Here is a 24,623-nt window from a genome sequence, read left to right as displayed (position 1 = left end):
GGGAACAGTTATACTTCATCTATTTAATGCATGTAAACTGGAAGTAAAAAGTATCCTTCAAAAAGGCCACAGTGGCAAGGAGGCATTTACAAACTATAAAACATATTACCCATGGAAATAATAATTATGACTGTAATTTGGAAAGATTCATTACTTTGCAACAAGTTTGGCATTTCACCATTTTGTAAAGTTTGGATTTTATTGGTGGTGGTGACCTGGCTTCACAGTGGACAGAGGATAATACAATGATTGGACACAAAACTGACCATTAATTTGATGCTCTTCACTCCTGAGATTATATCTCCTCATAGAATTATAGAATAGAATTAAGGCTAACAAATAAAATGTGACAAGTCCAGCTATGAAATACTTCTCACATCTCACAATAAAAATCATACTGTATCAGAATAGTAATATCGCATAGAATATATCTGATATCTCACTTATTTCACTGATATGTAAATTACAGCACAATTGCAATATCTAAAAAGAGAGAGGAGAAGAGTTCTGTATAAATCTATGCATATCTTCTCAGCATGAAGTTACAGGTATTAAATTGCTACTTGTTGGTCTGATATATCACTAACTCTACTGATAATATCACGTTGCACCATGGGAATAACATAAAAACATCATCATCATCATTGCTATAAACAACAAGACGAGGCAATATAAGTAGCTTGCCAGGCTTTCAAATCAATATCTGTGAGTTTAGCTCAACTTTTACTGTGGTATTAGAGTTAAAGGGCTTTAGAGCCCCTACTTCACCCACTTCCTGGTTTTTGCTTATTATCTGTTATGTGCATTCTCCTTAACACTAACTTACTTAGATTCTCATATTTACCACTATAAATGGTATAATCTGGAGAAAGAGACTGTTTACCAAAGAGTCATTTGCAACTATTTCACTACATAAACAATTCTTTCAGTCATGTTAGGTCAGCAAATAACCTCAATATTACAAAGTAAAGCTCAGCAAGATATTGGCACAGCCAATCAAAATACTTCATTTCAAGCAAAAACAATTAAAATTGCCACTTAAAATAGCTTATTATATCTAAATAATGACTATATAATTTTATAACTCTTATATTTAAATAACTTTGTGAAATAGTGATATATCAACTTACTACCGGTTGCATTTTAACAAAAAAAAAGTAAAACCCTCTCGTTATGAAAAGTGATCAAAATGACGAAGCTGCTTAGCATTCAGATCTCAAACTTTCAATAGCCAACAACAACTTCTTTAATTATACTATATTGTTAATTTGTAAGTAATAGATCAGTTGGTTGTTAGCGATAACTCTTTCATTTACTAATGTTTTTTCAACAAACTAGTTTTAGAAAATTTATTTTGGTTTTCACTTTCCAAATACATTTGTGATTTGCAGTTCATAAATATAAAAAGCATTATTACATAAGTTGTATTTGATAACTAGTAAAATAAAATGCAAACACAGTGCTGGAATATATTAGCATTGATTTACTTTGAAATGTGTTGTCTAGAAGTGTATTATATTTAAAATGAAAAGAAAACTTCAAAAAGTGTTATATCTATAGCAGTAAAGAATGAAAAAACAGTGTCATATATTTCGACAATATATTGATTCTATTTTGTTGTCAATATGCTGCCGTTTTAGGATAACATCTTCATGTCTTCAAAATGTTTATTTAGTATATGAAGAAATTTTCTCCTGGGAATATTTTGATGAAAGATATTTCCTCTAAGAATTGATGTGGTTCTAATGGCTTTTCAACCTCCAGCAGAGTTTGTGATCATCAACTACTATGAGAAACAGTTTTGTGTAGTTTCTCACTTGTATAAGGCCTGAGGCTAAGCATTAGAAGGAGACATTACAGCTGATCAATAAACCTTCCAAGCAAGAAATTGAAGAAAAACAACAACAACAACAACAACAAACATCTTATACAGTCAAGATTTTCCTCTCCTTATTTATATCATGAATTGTATATAAGGCTAAAATACACAGCTTAAAATATATTTCAAAAAATAAATAAAAATAGGTGTTTAGAGAGAATTCAGTTTTCTTTTCTGGAAATAAACAGCTAAATAAATAACTATTTATTTTGCTATTTGGTGATATTTTAAAGGAGAAAAAGTATTTAGATTTGTTTTGTTTTGTTTTGTTTTGATACAATTTAAATATATTTATCCAACAAAGTAAATGAAAACAATAAAGTGAAGATATACTTACTTTTACAACATAAAATCCCTTGTTGTTATAAACTGTGACTTGGTCCCAATGTTCTGCTGTTAATGGTTGTCTGTGTCACTGCTGCTATGGTGTGACAATGGCTTCATATTGATAGATTGATGTGATGAGTAAGTCAGTATAAGCCAGCAGTTCCTGTCTGTGTTCTCTGTGAAATGTTTAGTGAGTGTGTAGTGATAGAGATGGGTGTTGCTTAAACCAACATCTGATAAACTAGTTGATATGTTTCCCCTCACAGAAAGAGAGAGAAAGAGAGAAGGAGTGAGAGAGAACACAGAATTATCAGTTCCACTAACAGTTAGCCATAAGAAATTTATCCAATACCAACATGTCTAAAAATACAAAAACAACAAACTAAAGTAGAAATATCTATTGTTCTCTAGATTTATTTCTATTTTTATTTTTATTTTGCTTTATATACAAAATTAAACTTTTTCTACATAATAGTTAGATCACATGACCAATTTTATTGAGTAATTGAAATCGTCACATAAATAACAAATGAATTTTTTTATTTACTCAACATTTACAATAAACTATCATCTCCCTTAACTATGTGTAATGTTATTTTATACGTGATTTTATTTTCAATTGCAGTCTTATAAAAACAAATTCTAATATATTTAAAGGACCAAAGAGTAGTGTTTTTTATAAATAATAATTTAGTGATAATGTTTGCATTTCTATATCTTTGAGGGAAACAAAACATCAAATATGAAACCTTGACTGAAAAAAATAACCAGTTGGTAAGTTTAGAGTGAATGGACAAACATGAATGGGGAGAAAATAAAGACTGTTTAAACTTTATGATTAATAATAATATGACTAGGGATGCAAATAGAAAGCATTTAGAAGTTTTATTTTGTATTGTAATCATTTGTGATATAGCAGCAGCAGCAGTAGTTTAATAGGGAAAATGAGTATTATCAGAAATATCACACTCTTGGTTCTATATGCATATGTTTAATTTATACTTTTCAAATGTGTAAGAACTATGCATTTAAAAAAAATAAAACTACATGAATGGAAACAGTTTTAATGAAACTTTAAGTAATGAAAAATCTGGTCTCTTTTTCTTTCCTCTTCAGGTATACAGAGTTTATTCTATTTCTAAGTAATTTTGATGATTGAGATTGTAAGATATTATAGAAATTGCCTTGGGTCAGTTAATGATGTCTTCAGGTGTCAGGGACAGCTGTCTTTCTAGGGGCTTAAGAAATCTATCTTGGTAATGTTGTCTCTCATAGCTGGTGGATATAGCAGGACAGGCACTATAGAGATCTGGAAAATAGACAAGTAAGATGGTTCAAGATGCTGTAGATAGCAAATAGAAACAAGAAGAGGAAAAACCAAAATTAAAACCCAGTTTTTCTTTCTATACAAAATACAGGCTATGCAAGATAAGAATAGCAACTACAACAACAACAGGAACAGAGACAAATGGAATTACACTACCTGACAATGCTGGTATTTCTTCATAATATCCAATATCTCTATCTATCCAACTTCGGCCAGTGTCCTTGTAGGTTACTAGAGTGTCACTCTTGTAATTTTCTAGTTCCCGGAGTTCACCATAAGATGTTACTTCAACCGGTTCACTGTACTTCTGTGGTTAAACACAAATCAATCTTTAGAAAACTTGAAAGTAATTTTGTGCAGAGATTATGTAAATATTGCTGCCTGAAAATGTAATCTGGTTTGTGTTTCATTCCGAAAGCTTTCATCATGGCTGAGAATTTGTACTGAACCACTAGTAAGAAAGAGTTATTAAGGACATGGATCATTATTGTAGGATAGAGACCAAAGTGGTGGACTACTGCTGGAGGAGAGACAAAGTGGACCCCCTTTGGTAGAGAGAGAAGTTAAAGTGGTGAAGAAATATGGGATGGATCATTCTTGAGAGGGAGAAAGGTTAAAGTGGTGGGCTGCTGATGGACCAATGCTGAAAGAGAGAAATAAAGGTAGACTATCACTGGTAGGGGAGAGATGTTGAGGTGATGGATTTTGCTAAGGGAACAAGTAAAGGGCTATTGAGGGAGAGAGAAAGAGAGAGATTAAGGGAGTGGACTGGTTCTGGGAATAAATTAATGTGATGGATTACAACTAAAGGAGAAAGGTTATGATAATGGACCATTACCGTAGGATAGTGTTTAAGGTGATGGATAAATACTGGGCAGAGAGAAGTTGGTGGATCAGTGCTGTGAGGAGGAAGACATAAATGTTGGACTCCTACTGGGGAGGGAGATTAAAGTGATGGCCAAATGTTTTGGGATAGAAATTAGGTTGTGGACCCTTACTGAAAGAGAGGGTAACATAGTGAACTATTGTTGGAAGGTAGAGTTTAAGATGGTGGAAAGAGGTTAATATGGTGGAGTACTAATGGCAGAGAGATGTTATGGTGGTAGATTCCTGCTAGAGGAACAAATGGTTAAGCTGGTGGAGAGAGATGATATTAGCCAATTTAAGAAAACAAAGTAGAAATCATATCTATTTTAACACACAGAATACCTCTATACACACACACACACACATATACATACAGTATGTATGTGTAAACTGTTCAGCTATATGTATTTAGACATAATTGGTTTATAGTGTTATACCTCTCTGGTGTATCTAGAAATGTATTTAAAGTTAGTAGTGAATGTCTGAAGAAAAAAAAGAGAAAGAATTAGGGTAAGTGTGAATACAATTTTAGATTCATCGAACTGAGCAAAATTCTCAGTGATTTATGCAGCATTGCTTTTCAATATAAGAACTGCATCTCTGTATCTAAACAATGATTAAAGAAGCCAACCATAGAAAACATTATTGTCAGAATGTTAATAGTTAGGTGTCATGGCTAGAACAAAACTAGTGATTTGATAAGCATCTATCTACCTTATGACAAGAGTAGAATCACACTGACTTCTAATTTTAGTTATACATCAGGTATATACTTTATTCTCTGCAGGTGATCACAGCCTATTGTACTTGAAAAGAAACTGTCTTTGATCCTGTCTGCCATTGCATGAAAGCCATTAACGATCTAATAGTGTTTCTTAAGAAAAACAAACAGACTCCATATATGGAAATGAGATTCTTCTCCTCTCTTTTTCTGATGATAATGATACTGAAAACAAAATTCTTTGACCAATCAAGAATGTTAAATAATAGCAAGCCATGTTGAATACTAAATAATATCAAGATATATTAGGACTACTACAAAGACAGCATAATTAATCAAAGACAGAATGTTTTGCAGAGAATAATGTTAAAAGATTCAATCCATTTTGCATATTTAATCTTATTTTACAGAAGAAAAAAAATGATTACTTAATACACAATTGATTTCAGAAGCAAGTCATTTAGAGCCATTGTTTAATACTGGTACTCTGTATATAATGTTCCTAGGTTTTCAGTTTAATAAATGGTTTTATACTAATTTTCAGATGATTTTTTTTTCTTTCAACATTTAGAATTTTGAGTTTTTGAAATTTTATTTTAGCTTATATGTTATAAACCATCAAAAAATTATTCTTCAAATACTGACAACATTGTTATTAGACTTTATTAACTGGTAGAAATCATTAAACTGCAAGGCCATATGCTTTCTGCTAATTAGTTGCAACCCTCTGTTTTCTGAGTTCAAATCCTACTGAGGTCAACTTTGCCTTTTATCTTACCAGGTTTGATAAAATAAAATACCAGGGAAGTATTGGGGTTTAGTTTAATCAACAAAAGCCTCCTATAAAATGTGTTGTTTTATGCCTGTACAACAAATCAATATCTCTGGTTTATTAAAACGGAAACTTGAAAGATTTGGAAGAATATCAATGAATGAAAGTTTTATCTAAAAGTCAAGAGAAAAGTTAGATGTTAGAATTATTACTTTAGATGAGAATTTAAAAGGGACAAGTAATCTGATGAAAGGGGTAAACAGGGTGAGGTTTGTTAATGATAATATGTCAAGAAATCAAGATATTATTGGAAAAAAATCTATACTGGCATGGATATTATTGAGAAAAAGTAAGATTTCATAAGGAGTAAGAAGATTACCCAAAAGGAGTTTGGTCACAATGGAAGTAACAACAACATCTGGTTGTGAGTCAGTTGTTAAAGAAAAACTACAATACAACCTTCATGTATAGTAAACCAAAAGACATAAAGACTGGATTAAATAAAATTGGAATGAATAGCTCATAAAAATGTTATTGAAATGACTAGTCTGGCAGGACCAGGGTTCAAGTAAAGAACAGGCATGAGAAGATCTTTAATTCTAAAAGTGTGGAATCACAAATGCCATATTTCTTACATAAACAGCCACAAGAAATGTATTTAGTAAAAAAAATTATCAGAACCAAGAAAAGTTATTTTATGGGGTTGAATGATGCTTGATTTGAATGTGTTGCAGTTGTTGTTTAACCCAAGGTAAGGCTTGATTGAGCAGTCCAATGATCAAAGCCTAGACCATCTCATTTTTCTTTTCAGACATAGAGTCCAAGTCTACCTTATCATGTCGTCGTCATCATTGTTGTTTAATGTCTGCTTTCCATGCTGGCATGGGTTGGATGATTTGACTAAGGACTGGCAAGCCAGAAGGCGGCACCAGGCTCCAATCTGATCTGGCAAGGTTTCTACCGTTGGATGTCCTTCCTAACACCAATCGCTCTGAGAGTGTAGTGAATGCTTCTTATGTGCCACCGGCACAGGAGCCAGTCAGGCGGTACTGGCATGCGTCCAATTTTAAAGGAATGTAGAGAGCAATTCGAAGATATGACTGCTATTTCTAGTAGGTTATATAACAATCTAAAGGTTTGAGAGGTGTTCATAGGGTTAGTGTTTAAAACTGAAATCAAAATAAGATAATTCAATGAAGGCAAATAATTTCAGATAACATTTCTTGTTTATTATCAAATAATTTATGGAATTCACTGTTGGTTATCTTTAGGAACTTCAGCATACATAAACCATGCTTATCAATGCAGAATTAATATGAAATCAGCAAGTTCTGTTTGAGACCTGTGAAAGTGAGCTGAGATCAAAGAAAATACACCTGACCCCAAATGAATTGATTGTTCTTATTGTTGCTTAACCTCAGGTCAATTTCTTATCAAGCAGAACTATGATCAACAGCATTCCAGCTATGGCATTGTTCAAAGGTGGTGTCTGTCACTATATTATCTAAGATATCCTTTTCAAACTCAGTAGAAGAGATTTAGCTGTTATTTCTTGCAGGTCAAATAGTCAAATAGAAACATACTTTTTACCAGCGATGTGTTGATTTATTGACATATTACCTTTAACACCTTCCAAACTGTTTACTTAACACTCCTCTTTAAATTCTCTTCTTAATTAGTAAATTGGACTTGTAAAGGTTATTGTTAATGCTGGAGTCTAAAAGCACCAAGAAGGAAGTCTTGATCAGAAAAAGTTGGTGAAACTAGTGTGACAAGCAAGTAGACAAGAGTTGTCAGAGAGATTAACAGAGAATAAACATTACAAGAATGAATAGACTGAGTATTCTTCTGATGCAGTAAATTGTCTCGTATAGATTATTGAAACAGTAATTGAGTGAGAACCAGCACCTTTATAATAACCAGTGAGTGTGTGTATGTCAGCACAGAGAGTGAGAGAGAGAGAGAGAGAGAGAGAGATTCTCAGACATAAACACACACAAAAAAGGGAAGTAAAATGGTTTCCAGGGTAGAAAACTTTAGAAATTGTTAATATATGATTCAGAGTCTGCTGTTGCTTATGAAATAATCTTTAATCTACTGCAGTTGGAAGAGAATAAAAATGTTATGTAAAGCTGTAGTTTCCTTCAGTCTATTGTTGCCAGGAAGTTTACAGCTATTTAAAATGTTTATATTTTCTTTCCAATAATTGAAAATATTGAATTTTCTGCATTACAAGAGAAAACAGTTGTTTCATAAACCAATTGTTGAGAGAAAGCGAAAGAGTCTGAGAGCAGTGGGGGTGAGGTGAAGAAAGGCAAAAAGACAGAGAGAAGAGTAGATAAAGAAAGGAAAAGTGGAGTAACAGAGAGAGAGAGAGAGGTGGGAGGAAGAAAGAAAAACAGAAGGAAAGTAAGGAGTAATTTCTACTTTGCTATTTTGTAGGTGGAGGAGAGGGGCGTGACAGTGAAAGGAGTTTTTACCATCCCAGAGACGTGTTGAGATGTCAGTGGAACATTAGATTTAGAATGAAAGAAACTACAAGTGAATAGTAAACTCTGTGCTCTACGATGTGTCAAATGACATTGAAGTGGGCTGAGGAAGCCGACCAAGCTTTCATGTCAATAATTCAATACTTAGATCCCTGGCTTAAGATTGGCAGACATAGTTTAGCTGTGGGATTTCCTCCCAGTTTTGCTAGAGAACTTAGTCAGCTTGATGTAAATTAGTGATGTGGAAGCATTAGGAAAATATTTCATTGAGTCAATATTGGTAGCTAACACATTCTTGAGATACTATGGCTTCTTCAGGTGCAGGAATAGAATTAATAATAAAACATAGAGGTGTACACATTATTAATTGCGTATGCAGTTATTAGTCAAAGTGTGTTGTCATACACTAATTGCCAGTAAGTTGCAATATGAAAGGTTTATTTCTTGCTTCAAGAGCAAAATGAAACACAGTTTCTCATTTCTCATCGGCATTGTTATGTAATTCCTAAATGACAGTTTTTAATCTGTCACCAGAAAGTCAGTGATATTTCTGGACATGATGGGTCCCCACTCATTCTCTGCCGATCACAACAGCTTCCTTAGGCTTCAATGTTTTCTATGCGAAACAATATCCTTGTTGCACTGAAAATCTGCAGACCATTTTCCAGTTAGATTAGTGTTCTTCTCTCTCTCTCTCTCTCTCTCTCTCTCTCTCTCTCTATCTATCTATCTATCTATCTATCTATCTCTGACTCCCTCTTTCTCTCTCTCTCTCTCTCTCTCTCTCATATAATTAGAGAAAAAGATTAATTTGAATATTTTTTTTTAGGGCAGAATAGTGTATTATTGATGTCGTCCACTCCCTGTCTTAAAAGAGAGGTCATCACTTAATCACTTTGGCCATTGTCATCTCTTGTATTTCATGGAGTGGAATTTAATGCATGGCACTGACAAACTGTTTATTTCATATTAATAAATGTAAACTAAATAGCAAAATATCAACCACTTAACAACTATTTGTGATGACAAGACTAATAAGAGTCATGTTGTATGTGTTAGAAATCATTGACAGTTGCTGAAGTACTTGTTAAAAGATTTTGGCTGGGAGGGACAGATTTATCCCCAGTCTGGTACCAAACAGCTACTTAGAGCAAACAGCCATTTCTTTGCCTCACCATGGACATTTAGAAGATATATTTTAATCAAATGAAGAGAAGATAAGAAATACTTTCTTTCTTCTGAGTAGACTAGAAAATTATTGACAACCAAGATCCATTCACCATTAATCGTGTTCAACAACACCTCTTCCAAAATCATAGAAGCACCTTCATTCTCAGCTTTCTCAGACTAACTCATTAAGCTCCTTTTTCATCCTACATAGCAATAATGATCTTAAAACCTGGTTACCGTTATGAGCTCTCTTGGTAACTCCCCATGGTGTTATGGAAACTTTCAGCTACAGTGAAGGTGACTTAGTGCCATTAGACCACCATAATGTAACTTACACACTCCTATAACATATTCTTTGACTTACATTGTGAATTCCATTTGGTAGGTGACCTACACCCAACATTATGGAGAGATGAAACAATTCAACTATAATGAAGGTGACCCATCTGGGACTTTGGATATTCTGAACAAACCTAGCACATTTTGAAAAAGGTTTTTTAACCTAATTACACAGCAGAGATGTCGACTCTGCAAGCTTCAGCCAATGGGATCCATCCAGGAAAGCAGAAGCTCTGAATATTAACTGAAACAAGGTAGATGAGATGTATTAATCTTGTCGTGTACAACCTCTTTAGTGGCATGATAAAAAGCAGCCAGTCCTTGCTGTAAAGTGGTTGGCATTAAGAGAGATATCCACCTGTAAAAACCATGCCATAAAAAAAAAATGATTGTAAAGACATGGATGGTGTAATCTAGAGTAAGTTTGAATAAAAACTGGCAGGGAATAGATAGGACCCTTCTTTCTGATGACGACCTCCCTTGTGCTGGTGGCACAATTAAGATATACCCAGTCCATGTTGTAATATAGTTGGTGAAAGGAAGGATGTCTGGCCACAAAAATCATACTCCCAAACAGACCAGCCATACATAACAACATAAATTAGTGACTTTCTCAATTGCTGCTTGTGGCTCATGTCAGAGGCCCACTACAACACAAAATGCTAAATCCCATGGATGGGCTTCAAGTAAACTGGTTTTTACAGAGTGATATCTAAAAGACAAGTTAAAATAATGGTCTTTACATTTAATAATTCCTTGATTAAAGCCAGTTTGGCTTACAGCTGTTTCCAGTAATCATTATAGACAGGTTTACTCAGTTGGATATTCGTTGGAGAATATCTGACCTATATTCAATGCCAATTTGGTAATGTTTGTGACTGTCCCTCTCCCAGATTTGGCAATGCAATACTCCTACTACTACTGCTGCTGCTTCTACTGTGTACCACTTACTCAATTGCTACCACCCCCACTGCAACCTGCCTTTACCTCTTCTACTTAAACATTCCAATCTTCCCCTATTTTCTCCATACAATGGCCATTCTTCAAGTGCTCTCTCTCTCTCTTTGTTATTTCCAGCAATGGCTCTGACGAAGATATTCTTAATTTTCTTAGGTCTTTCATCTTACCTCAATTGATCAACAGACCAATTGAGTAAACCTGTCTATAATGATTACTGGAAACATCTGTAAGTCAAATTTGTTATAATAAAGGAATTATAGATAATGACAATTATTTTAACTTGATTCTGATATATATATATATATATAAATATATATGGAAAAAAGTCAAGGTAGAAAATGCTAAAACAATTTTATAAAAAACGTTTCTGTACCGGTTTCAGTCATTGAGACTTCACAATGACCTTGAACCCACAAGAGAGATGGAGACCGGCAGAAACAAGAAAAATGCCCCGTGTATTTGAATACTATGCAAATATTCTTTTAAAAAAATTTTCTTTTAATTTTTCCCAAATTTAATTAATTTTCCATGCTTACAGTTGAAGAAGTCTCAATGACTAAAACCAGTACTGAAATGTTTTTTTATAAATTTATTTTAGCATTTTCTACCTTGACGTTTTCCCCATATATATATATTATATATATATATATATATATATATATATATATATATATATAACAATTGCAGCATGGAAGGTGTTTATAAGCCATTTAAGAAACACACAAAACCGTTAGATTCACTTCAACATTAAATCTAATTTGTCAAATATTTTCGTCGCTTTGAGACCGCAACCTGTTCACTGACAAAGCTTCGTGCTGCATGAGAAAGAATAACAGTTAGTTCATGATAGGTGTGTGTGGGTATGTATGCATGCATGTATGTATGTGTGTATGTATGTATGTGTACATGTATGTGCACATGCATTGTGCATGCCTATACGCACCTATGTACTTACGTATGTATGTGAGTATTTAGGAGAGTGTGTAGACGTGTGTGTGTGTATGTACATGTGATGTATAGTGAAGATGGTGTGTAATGATATGTGTCAGTTCAAGTGTATATATATATATATATATTTACAAATATTGAGGTATATTTATTTCTTTGTTATGCCTTTATCCGTTTTTACCAATATATATATATAATCATTACTCTTTTCCTTTTCTCTTTTATTGTTTCAGTCATTTGACTGCAGCCATACTAAAACCAGTACTGAAATGTTTTTTTTATAAATTTATTTTAGCATTTTCTACCTTGACGTTTTCCCCATATATATATATATATATATATATATATATATATATATATATATATATATATATATATACAATTGCAGCATGGAAGGTGTTTATAAGCCATTTAAGAAACACACAAAACCGTTAGATTCACTTCAACATTTAAATCTAATTTGTCAAAATATTTTCGTCGCTTTGAGACCGCAACCTGTTCACTGACAAAGCTTCGTGCTGCATCTGAGAAAGTAACAGTTAGTTCATGATATGTGTGTGTGTGTGTATGTATGCATGCATGTATGTATGTGTGTATGTGTGTACATGTATGTGCACATGCATGTGTGCATGCCTATACGCACCTATGTACTTACGTATGTATGTGAGTATTTAGGAGAGTGTGTAGACGTGTGTGTGTGTATGTACATGTGTATGTATATGTGAACGTATGTTTGTGTAATGATATGTGTCAGTTCAAGTTGTATATATATATATATATATATTTACATAATATTGAGGTCTCTTTCTTTCTTTTGTTATCTTACCGTTTTTACCAATATATATATATATATACTCTTTTACTCTTTTCTCTTTTCTCTTTTACTTGTTTCAGTCATTTGACTGCAGCCATGCTGGAGCACCGCCTTTAGTCGAGCAAATCAACCCCGGGACTTATTCTTTGTAAGCCCAGTACTTATTCTATCGGTTTCTTTTGCCGAACCGCTAAGTGACGGGGACATGAACACACCAGCATCGGCTGTCAAGCAATGCTAGGGGGACAAACACAGACACACAAACATATACACACACACATACATATATATATACATATATATACGACAGGCTTCTTTCAGTTTCCATCTACCAAATCTACTCACAAGGCATTGGTCGGCCCGGGGATATAGCAGAAGACACTTGCCCAAGATGCTACGCAGTGGGACTGAACCCGGAACCATGTGGTTGGTTAGCAAACTACTTACCACACAGCCACTCCTGCGCCTATATATATATATATATATATATATATATATATTCCCACCCATGCTAGCATGGGAGGTAGATGTTAAACTGTGATGATGATGATGATACATATATATATATATTCATATATAGATATAGTTATGCCATTATGAAAGGTTGTTAAATATAGAGAATGCTTGGGGAAAGGAAATTCTTTCAACTATTGAACCAAATGAGGGACCAGCCATCAGAAGGGATATCACTATGATTGATAAGGCAATTAAGAAAATGAAGACCGGGAAATTCCCTTGATCATCAGGTATCCCTGCTAAGATGACTAAAATATCAGGTAGTGTGAGATACAGCCTAGTCACTCGCATAGTCAATCAGGTTATTCAGGGAGTCGTCATCCCCAAAGACTGGTGTGGCAGTATTATGGTCAGCTGCTACAAGTATAAAGGTATTGCCTTAGAAACAACTACAAAGGTACCGAACTGCTGGATCAGGTCATTAAAATTAGAGAGAGAGTTGTATCTCAACTAATTAGGGATATAATTAAACTAGGTGAGATGCAGTTTGGTTTGGCTCCTGTGACAACTACCACAGATGCCATCTTCATAGTAAGAAAAGTATTTGGCCAAAAGTAAGCCAATGTACTTAACCTTCGTCAACCTGGAGAAAGCTTTCAACAGGATTCCCTGCTCTCTTATTTGGTGGTCTCTAAGGCAGCTAGGAGTAGAGGAATGGCTTGTTAGGGCATGAACTGCCTTAACAAGCCACTCCTCTACAACATCACTGTACACTCAATGTACAGTGATGTTGTCAGGAAGGTGAGAGTTGGCCTTGAATACAGTGATGAATTTAATATACAAGTTGGAGTACACCAGGGATTAGTCCTTAGTCCACTCTTATTCATCATAGTTCTCCAGGCCATAACAGATGAATTCAAAACTGGATGCCCATGGGAACTACTATATGCTGATGATCTTGCTTTTATTGCAGAATCTGAAGCAGAATTGCAGAAGTGAAACCCCAAATCAAAGGGCCTTAAAGTTAATTTAGCTAAGTCTAAAGTTGTTAGTGAGAAAGGAGATAAGATTCTCATTCTGGCTGGCAAACTGCATCTTTCTCTTCCTCACATTTCCTCTTCATAAATTATGATTGTTTTTTAATCCCCTTTCTTACTCTTACTGCCCTGCTCACTGTATCACTGCTCCTCACACCCCCAACACCCACACTCACACCCTATTTTTCTTACCAGGTTCTACACTCATATTCTTATTACTTGTGAATATACCCTAGCACTACACCATCTCTCATCTGCTGCCTCTTACACTTTTGCTGTTTCCTATTCTCTCTCTTTCACTGGGTAACCATGTACCTCTTCTACAGCAAGACCCTTATTTCTGCCTCTCTATTTCTTTGTTACACTCTAACCTTTCATCATTTGATACTGGATCACCTCTAATGCTGGCATGGATTGGATGATTCGACCAGGAATGGCAAGCTGGAAGGCTGCACTGGACTGCCAGACTCCAGTCTGATTTAGCATGGCTTCTCCAGCTGGATGCCCTTTCTAACACCAATGTATATATATATATATATATATATATTGGCATTAATATACAACTGTGTCCAAATTTTTTCTTTTTTGTTTCAAACTTTTTGAATTTTCTCATTAGTTTTTTTTTGTAGCAAGTTGGAACAAAAATGTTCTTAAATTAAAATTCCACCTTTGCAGACCTTCACAATATCATTTTCAAGAAGTGAATAAACTTGGCATCGATGTTATCTCTTACATACTGATTGAATTCATGTAGAATTTCCTGCCAAAGAATCTTTGACCATTAGCTCCTATGTCATCAGTTACATATTGATTTGTTTGTTAGGGTCAATTTTTTGGCTGTTTGGTTTGCATGCCAGTAGCCACATGTTCATTTTCAGATGTGTTGTTTACATATTTGTTTTGGTAGTGTACGGTGATATGGCCATGGTTTCCATGGTTAATCAATTTTTGTGAGGGATTTTATAGAATTTGTAAGTATCACCATCAAACTTAGTTTTGTGGTGTATGGTATAGTGTTTTGCATTAGTCCCTTGTTGTAAATACCTGGTGAGCCTGCATATGAGTGATGTACTAGTTTGTCCAATATAATGCAATGTAACAGCTGGAGTCCTTAAGTTTGCAACTTTCAGTGTTACAGTCAATTTATAGATTACATTGGTTATAAATATACTTTCATGTATTTTTCATATCTGACAAATAATCAAAATTCTAGAAACATATTATCTATCATTATCCACCTGGGTGTATTTTGAACATATCAATTATCATACATGTCCAAATTCCCTTCTAACACACAGATGGCTTCTTCGAGCTACTTTTGCTCTTTTTTCTTCTATTCATTCCTTCAGACCATATTGAAGATGTAATGACATAAAAAAATATATACAATTATACAAGACTTTTTATTGAGAGGTTGATTAGATGTCTGTTAGGGACTACATTAGAGGTTCTAAAGAAAATGTGTGTTTAACACCAAAAGTGAGCATTGTGAACAGGTCCACTCACCTGTTTAACATTATCTTCTTTATAATTAGTATGAAAGAATGATTTTTTCATGATAGGCGAAGGAAGTGTCTCATCAATCTTCTCTGGTCTGTTTTCAAAGTAGACACTACCAATTTTTAATGGTACATTGAATTTATAGACAGCAACATTATAAATCAAGGTATACCTATGACAGCATTAGAGTTACTCAAGGGAACAATGGAGGCAGATCCAAAAATTGCTTTGAATTTATTATTAGTCCTTTCATACTTCTCATCGTTCAACTAGTGTTTTGTGAGCAATTCCTGGGGGATGAGGTGTAGAACCAAGAAACTGATTGACTCCTCCCTGTGGTTGGTCATCTCATTTCCACCCAGGTTATCCCAGCCTACTCATCTTTCCTCTTTTTATTATCTTTGTTGTGTCCAACCACCCAGATCCCACCCTAACCGCTACATTCAATCCTCCCTTTCAATGACACTTGTCCTCTAGAATTGCTTCCCTATTCATGTCTTTTCAACAGATATTGATTTGTAATTATTCAAAGGAACATTAAAAACCATTAATTTTACCAGTCTAGGGAGGCGTGTAAAGGCCACAGACACTGCTCCTTCCTCCAGACCCAGCAAGTATAAAGAAAAAGGAAAATATCAGGTCGTTAAGAATGAAATGTCCGATTTTGAACTGAAAGTTTATTTTATTTTATCTCAACAAAAAGCATTGCAGTTAATCAAAGTATGCACCTAAATTATCAACACAATTTTGCCATTTTATTGGTAGCTTATTTATGCCAGCAGCTAAGAATTCTGGAGAGCAAGAGGTGATGAAATCACGAAAGCTGTTTTGGCATCTTCTTCAGATTTTAAGTTTTTTCCTTACAAAAAGTTGTCTAATGCCTGGAAAACATGATAGTCAGTTAGTGCAAGGTCAAGTGAATATGGTGGACGACAGAGTACTTCCAAGTTCAGTTCCTGTAACTTGAGTAACGTTCTTTGTGCAACACGTGGTCAAGCATTGTCTTGCAAGAGAATTGGCCTGTCTCTATTGACCAATCTTAGTTGTTTAATTGCAAGTTCACTCATCATTTCATCCAATTGGTTGATGTATCTCATGATGCTGTAATTTACTTACCAAGTCTCATGAAGCTGTAGTGGATGACACCAGTGCTGGACCACCAAACAGACACCATTAACTTCTTTTGGAGAATATTCTTTTTCAGATTGTGTCTTGGCACTTTGCCTCTATCCAACCACCGTGCAGAATGTTTGCTATTGTTGAAAAGAATCCAGTTTTCATCACATGTAACAATACAATGCAAAAATGGTTTACTTTTATTCCATGACAGCAAAGAACAGCAAGTTTCAAGATGATGCGTCATCTGATGCTCATTCGGTTTGTGTGGTACTCATCTTGTCCAGCTTCTTTACCTTGTCAGTTTGTTTCAGATAAGCCAATACAGTTGGAACCAAAACATCAAACCTTGATGCCAACTCACCTGTTGTTTGAGATGCATCTTCTTCCACTACAGTTTCCAGTCCATCATTATCCACCTTGGTCTCAGGTCTAGCACAGGGCTGATTTTCAAGATAAAGTCACCAGACCGGAACTTCTCAAACCATTGATGTGCAGTGTGCTCATTCACCACATCTTCACCAAACACCCCATTGATGTTTTGAGCTGTCTGGGATACATTGGTTCCAAAACGGAACTTATATCCATAAACAACATGAATTTTTTTATCTATCCACCATGAATTGCATTTCAAAAAGTGATGATGTAACTCTTCAATGTTGTAAAACAAAGAATAGTCAGGATAAAACATTAGAGTTAACGACTTTCAAACTTGGTGCACAAGAAAATTGGACATTTTATTCTTAATAACCTGATATTTGAGAACATTGGCTGTCTGGAATTTAGCCTAGAATAGAAATGACCATTGTGTTACTGTCAAAGCAGATGAGGAAATAAAATCTGACTGAGACAGTTGTCTGCAGCATCACAACGTACACCTTAATATTCTAAAAATACAAAAAACAACATCTTTTTAAACTAATTTGAATGGTTTCAATTTTCTTTGTACAAAAGATTAAAGCCTCAACAAACAGTTCTTTTGCAGAGGTCAGAACACATTATATTTTGTAGTCTTTCACTTTTTATACAAACCTGATCTTTTGTGAAAATTGTTGCAGTTATCATACAATCTTCCCATACATAGATTGGCTCTATTCAATGTTATGTTGTTTTATCCTCTGCAGACTTATCAGCTTTCTCTAGACTATCAAGAAAATGCTTAGTTTTAAGTTTAAAAACACCGAATTATTGATTATTCTGCACTAGCCACTGAGTGATTAAACTAGCAAAGAATGTTGTGTGAAAAACAGAGTCAAATATTAGCTCAATTCCCAGTATAATTCCATCATGGTGTAATCTTTCTAGTTTAGCTTCACTATTTCCTATACAGTTCAGAGTGTTCAGTTTTTCTGCTTCCACCATTTTAAATCTTACATTATATATTTTATCCTAACAACACCAGCAATTCACCTTATTTCCAATTTGATTATTAATACATAATAGATTGAAACACGTTTATTATCTAATTTAATTTGTACAATCCTGAATTATAATCTTAAGTAGACCAATATTTAATTGGTTCTAATTCTCTGATTGCTGCCCCACCCCCCTTACCGTCTCATGTGAGTGTTACTAACCAACAGCTGTAGTTGTTCAACTTAGGTCAATCCTGATTGAGTAAACAAATCATCAAACACATTCCAGCCATGACCTTCACATTTTATTTTCAGGAATAGTGTATCTAAGACTACATTATTCAGCATGTATGTATTGCCTCTTATTAAGACAGCAAGATGTAAAATCGGCAATTTATAGCTGATCAAATAACCTCAAGGAGGCTTCTTCAATGGCTCATTAATAATGTAAAAAAGATGATTATATTCTAGACATCTCATAATGTTTTAGACATTGTCACCCAGAGAGATAATCTAAAAATCACCATTTTTTTTCATTAATATAATTAAAAGAGTAGTTTACAATTTTCTTTAAAAAGGTCTTAAATAGGTGCGAGGAGACTCGTATTTGTAAAGGGAGTCTTTGGAATTGATAGCAAGTATGATACATACGTAGTACTTAACATCGGCTGTTTCAAATTTAGGTGCAAGGATAGCAATTTTAGCAGGAGGGAGTTAGTGTGGTCCCAATACATTATTTTATTGACACAGAAGGATGAAAGGTAAGGTTGACCATCATAGTATTTGTATTCAGACTATATAAAGTTATAATGTCCAGTGCTCTAATGATTTTTCCACCCTCAACAGCAACAGCTACGAAACCTCTCTATGGTTATTTGACCTGCTAGAAATAGTAGCTGAATCTTCCTGAAAGCACATCTGAATATTGTAAAAACAAAAGGTTAATTGGATAATGCAGTCCATGATACCTTGTTGGCTTCAAAGCAGCTGTCATCCCATGGATATCAACTGGTGAAACAGATATATTCATCTCTCACACCTCCTGACTTTCTTTAGATTTTATATAATCCTCATGAAATAATTTTCATTAATTGCACATGCTGGATTTCAGCTGCATAGCACTCTACATTATACTCCTATACATTGATTTAAGAAGTGGTATTTGGCTGAGTCCACTAAAGGAGCTTTTTGGGATTATTTAAATCCATATAGAGTATATTAAATATATTTTAAACTAATTTGAATAGTTTCAATTTTCTTTGTACAAAAGATTAAAGCCTCAACATACTGTTATTTGACAGCGGTCAAAACACATTACAAACACAATTTTGTAGCCTTTCACTTTTTATACAAACCTGATCTTAGGCTCAATGGATCTCATGATCACTATTGAGACTAATTTCACTACAGTAGATTTCTTAGATGTTACATTAGATCCGGGCTCTGGTACATACAGGCTGTGTCACAAGCCAAATCAGAGACTGTCTTATATTAGACACAGCCTCCTGCCACTCCCCCAAAGTTTTCAAGAACCTAGTGAAAGGTGTAAGCAAGAGGATCTTGAGTCTATCCTTGAGCCAAGATATCTTCAATGCCATTCCTCCCTACTACAATGAGGTACTGGCATTGCGTGGGTTTAAGGACTGCATCTCTTACAGGCCTGGCCCTAGCACCCAGAAAAGGAGCTCTGCAGAAATTTCGTTTGGTTTGCTCCTCCTTTCTCACTTAATGTCTTGACTTGGGTGGGAAAGATTTTCCTTAAATTAACAGACAAACATTTTACACACATACACACACACACACAGATACAGGTGTTTGTTTAACAGGCACAACCTAAGAGTCTCCTTTAGTTGTGCACCTAACATAAAAGAACATTTATCAATACAAGGGAAGAGGCAGAGTATATAATAACTGTCCAGTAGGAGGCTTATGCAAGGCTGAAGGGGTCATCTATGAGGCTATGGTGATGATACCTAGACCTGATATCTGCAATAACAATGATATACCATCAAACAGCAATATTATTAGCAGATGAACCAGTTAGAAGGCTGCACCAGATTGGAGCCTGGTGCAGCCTTCTGAACATGTGTTTTATACATCATGCAGATGTTCTATTTATTAGACCATGTGTTCTGCATATCAAACAAAGTTTCCTCAATATATAAAACATCTGTTCTATAGAGTGGTTTCAAATTTTGGTTCTTAACCAGCAATTTTGAGAGTGTGGCCATAACTGACAGAGTGGCACGACGATATATATATATATATATATATATATATATATATGTATATGAATATAGATAGATAGATATATTCTAAGCCCAAACTGTCTGACAAACAGGAATGTGAAACTCTGAGTAACAATTTTTGTGATGTCTTTGCAGCTTTTTTAATAATACATATACTCTACCTCCAGGATTCAAGTACTATTTTTTCCACCTTGTTTCACATTTCTGCACTTACTCTGATATCTTTTATGTTCCTGTTGTGTGGCTTTACTTCCACACACACCAGCTTAATTTAGTTCGTTCTTAGTCGAAAGACACCTGTTGTTAATGTCCTGTTTGTAATTTGTAATTGTGTAACATTTCTCTGTTTTTTTTTCTTTTTGTCCTTGTTTTCTATACATTTGTTTGCTTTCTTCCAAAGAATCTAGTGCTCTTAGCTTAGATTTCCTTGGGACCAGCCAGATTAGAGCAGTCTCGAGATTAACCAGCTGAAACTGCAACAACAATCTGTTTCTCAACTGAAGATTGAAGGCTCCGAATGTCCCATTCTTGTTTTTTCCTGTCCTTTTTTGTAGCACCTGCTGCCTGAATGTTTTGTTGTCGCCTGTTACATTTTTGTTCCATTACAAATATATATAAATACATATATATCGGATAAAGAATGAGGAAGTTGTATGACTTTATTTTGCTGACATGTGTTTTGCAAAACTTGCATAACCATACCTTCAACAGACAATGGTTTGTTTCAACAGACAATGGCATAATCAATTAATTCTTAAATACTGGAACCGTCATCCGACAAATTTTTACTCATTGAAGCTCAAAAGTTTTGTTTGACTTTCCAAAGACTGCCATGAACTCAGTTGCTTGAGGAAGTAGGCAATGGGCATATCATAGTACCTTCTTTTAGTTGTTATCTACGTGAAAAGTTCATGGTTGGAGAGGTTAAAATGTTATCAACTGCCAATGTAAGGATGTCTGTGAAAAAGAATGTTAGAGAAGTTTAATTTGCATTTAATGTCTTTAGTGGCAGCCAAAGCAGGGACAGATTTGTAGTGTGATAAATTAGTCAAGTGCAGAATAAGTTTTGGAGACAGTGTGATCTGACAATTTGCCTCACTGTTTTCTATTCAGAAAAATCAGGTTAACAATGATTAAATAAAATTCTTTCAGATAAAAATGAATTTAGTTGTATGAAATATTCAACTAAATTATATTTCATCCAATATCTGTGGAACCAAAGTTTAAGAAGTCATAGGTTATTTAGTTGAAATTTGTACGTGAGTTAGCTAAGAAAGGATTCACATCTGCTTAACCCTTTAGTGTTTAAACTGGCTGTATCCGGCCCAAATATTTTACACATTTTATGCTCAAACTGGCCAGAACCAGCATCTCACACCTACTCTGCAATGTCATTCTAAAAATAAGCAATTACATCTTTCCTATCTTGAAGCTACAAAATAATATCAGATAAACTTCTTTTAATGTGAATAAATAAGGGTTACTTTTGACAAATTTATCTGAATGCTAAAGGGTTAAGGTTCCACAATGAAAGATTCAAAAGCTGTAGTTTAATCGCATTAAATTTATCCAAGAATTTTTATTTTCTGTTCTACTGTGAATAAATATTCATTATTTAATCAAGCTGCTGACAAGAGATATGTAAATTTATCTAACTATTACAGCTGAATTCTAGTTTGTGTTCGATTTAAATAGTGATTTACTATCAGTCCTCTTCATGAGCAGAAGGAGTGAATGCACTGATGAACAGTCAACAAACCATGAAAAATGTTTGGGTAATTTCCTTTACTTCTCTGAGTAAGAAGTTGTCATCAGATTATTCCTGCATATGTACTTAATACCAGGATGGATTCAAACTAGGAACTGTTGTTGCTAAACCAATAACAGTTACACTTTTATCCACAAGGTTATTGATATGTCTCAAATACTTTTTTAGAAAAAATTATGTAGGCATCAGCAATCTCATAGTTGAATCTAAAAGCTAAAACATTAATTAGAATTTTAATAGCCAGTACAACAACATGTCATTTATAACATAGATCCAATATTATAAGGACAAGACGGAAAGATTAAGCAAAGTAGTTGCTATTAGAATTGGGAGGAATGAACAAAAAAAATTACATGAGATTATAACTGTGTGACCATTAAGTTAGAATAATACACAAATATGTAGTCACAAGATAAGACATATCTAGAGTGGTAGAATGTCTAGGAATCGTAAAGACAAACTGTGAGCAACAGAAGAAATAGAAATATCTTCAAAGCAGTACATAGTTTCTGTCATCAGCTAGAATATTGAACTGAAACTGGAGCATGAGGTTTCAAATTTAGGGAGGATATAGTTCAGAAAGGTTCTCAAGCCAGGGTACACTTGCCCCTAGGCTACACAAGAGAAAATGGTCAAGGTACGCAAGATTTGTAAAACACTTGTATTTATTTGTAATCACAACCAACTGAATGGAACTTGTGTGTCTAGAAAATGTGTCAGCAACCCTTTCACTGTTGTGAATAAAGATTTTCAGCAATGTTGATGACCTAAAATAAATTTCCTGCCAATCTTTAATCTCTGTGTCAATCTCTGAGTTGTTGAAAAGATCCAGCTTTAATCTCTCTGGTTAAAAACGTTTCATTAAATTAAAAGAAATTCATTTCATACATTGGATCATGACCAGCGTTTTAGAGGGAAGGAACAGTTGGTTAGTTAACCCCATTACATGACTGGTACTTCATCTTATTAACTCTGGAAGAATATCAGGCTAAGCTGACCAAGGTGGGGATTTGAACTCTTGAAGTTAAATTAATAACAAATAATACATGTCTTTTGTCTGTTGTTTAATATCCAGCTATTTTCTATGGAAACTATAGGTTCCCTATATTCTTCAGATGGAATACATCAAAGCTGCTGGATATACTGAAAGGGTATTTGCAGGGAGCCTCTACGTGGTGATTTGACCTGTTAGAAACAGCAGTAGAATCTTCCTCAAGCTGTGATAATGGTGGTGGTTGAAATGACAGTGGTGATGAGGATGGTGTAGAATGGTATGGTTGTGATTGAATGTGGTAAATATGATGATGGTACTGATGATGCTTCTACTGATGATGATGATGATGATGACGACAATAAGGAAAACAGATTTTCTCTTAAAATCTTAAAAGAACCTGGGTGGGGAGTGGGGGTAAAAGGCAGGTTACTTCTGAAGCACCACTGATGCACACTAACACACATGTATGCATACACAGACACATGCACACACACACTCACACACACACACACACACGTGATGGTAATGATAGCTTGTTTTGTCAAAATCACAGTCGTGATGACATAGCAGCTGCCTCGCAACGCTGACCCCGAGGGAAAGAAACAAACAAAGACAGAAGAAGATTGCTTGTTTATGTGTCTCTTGCTGTGGACAAAACTGTCTGTTCTGGCAAAGGAAGTATTTGCCACAGACAGCACACACAGGGTTGCTAAGATAGGATTCACAAGCTTTTCGTTTAGCAGTTGCTATGCAGATCCTTGATGATTCAAATGCCTTGGGGCCCCTGGTTTGGCATCTCTGAAAATCTTTGTATCAGGAATCCGATGCTGGTATTTTTATGCCAAGAATCTTCCTTAGGCAATACATGTGGAAATGGTTGAGCTTTTTAGCATGAGATGCTGGCAGAGGATGAGAGAAGAACAAAAGCAAGAAAGAAAGAGTAAGCTTAAGATAAAGCCAAAAGATAAGTCGAGCTAACATCACTGATCACAAAATGTAGAGGACGACGGCTGAAGTATCAAAGTGAAAAGTCAACAGATTTGAGAAGAGAGAACAATGTGTTGATTATATACAAACATAATGAAAGAGAAAATGAAAGAACATCAGTAAGAACTCTGAGAAAGAAAGAATAGAGAACAATTGTTTAATTTGAGAAAGGCTCAAAGAAGAAGACAATATCAGGGACAGTTTGAGGCTTCTATGATCAAAATCTTTTTTTCTTGATAATCTCAATGCAGCTCATTATCATAAAAATCTTTAAAATACAAACAACAAAAACAAGAAATACAAAATTTAAGCATCAAAAAAAAAAAAAAAAGAAGAATTCTATGGGTCCCTAGTTGGACCTATGGAAATTCCCTGTTTTTTTGTTTTTTTTTGTAAATTCTATCTTTATTTTTATGTATTATTATCCCACTGAAAATATTGTCTCCAAAAAGTCAAAACATTATCGAGAATCAACACTAAGGGGAGCAGTGCTATGGAAGGTATTATAGTGTGTGTGTGTGTGTGTGTGTGTGGAGTGTACATATGTA

At 34.5% G+C, this 24,623-nt stretch overlaps 2 protein-coding genes across 5 annotated transcripts in view; both read right to left on the bottom strand.

Moving 5' to 3' along the window:
• LOC115219405 (protocadherin-19-like) overlaps positions 1 to 24,623 on the bottom strand; it is a 273,644-nt gene that overhangs the window by 90,430 nt on the left and 158,591 nt on the right. For all 3 annotated transcript variants that reach the window (XM_036509302.1, XM_029789567.2, XM_036509303.1), the window contains exon 2: positions 2,217 to 2,223. The gene's annotated coding sequence lies outside the window, so the exon portion shown is untranslated. The remainder of the gene's footprint in view (positions 1 to 2,216; positions 2,224 to 24,623) is intronic.
• The window catches only part of LOC115219404 (protocadherin beta-15-like), a 70,265-nt gene continuing 48,388 nt past the window's right edge, over positions 2,747 to 24,623 (bottom strand). For both annotated transcript variants that reach the window (XM_036509291.1, XM_036509290.1), the window contains 2 exons: positions 3,690 to 3,840; positions 2,747 to 3,515 (listed from right to left, as the gene is read on the bottom strand). In XM_036509291.1, coding sequence (XP_036365184.1) covers positions 3,397 to 3,515; positions 3,690 to 3,840 — 270 coding nt within the window. In that variant the 3' untranslated portion in view covers positions 2,747 to 3,396. The remainder of the gene's footprint in view (positions 3,516 to 3,689; positions 3,841 to 24,623) is intronic.

Source organism: Octopus sinensis, linkage group LG14, assembly GCF_006345805.1.
Source record: "Octopus sinensis linkage group LG14, ASM634580v1, whole genome shotgun sequence".
In the NCBI taxonomy this organism is placed as follows: Eukaryota; Metazoa; Mollusca; class Cephalopoda; order Octopoda; family Octopodidae; genus Octopus; species Octopus sinensis.
Note: the sequence above shows the minus strand (reverse complement) of the source record. Positions and strands in the feature narration are given on the sequence as shown.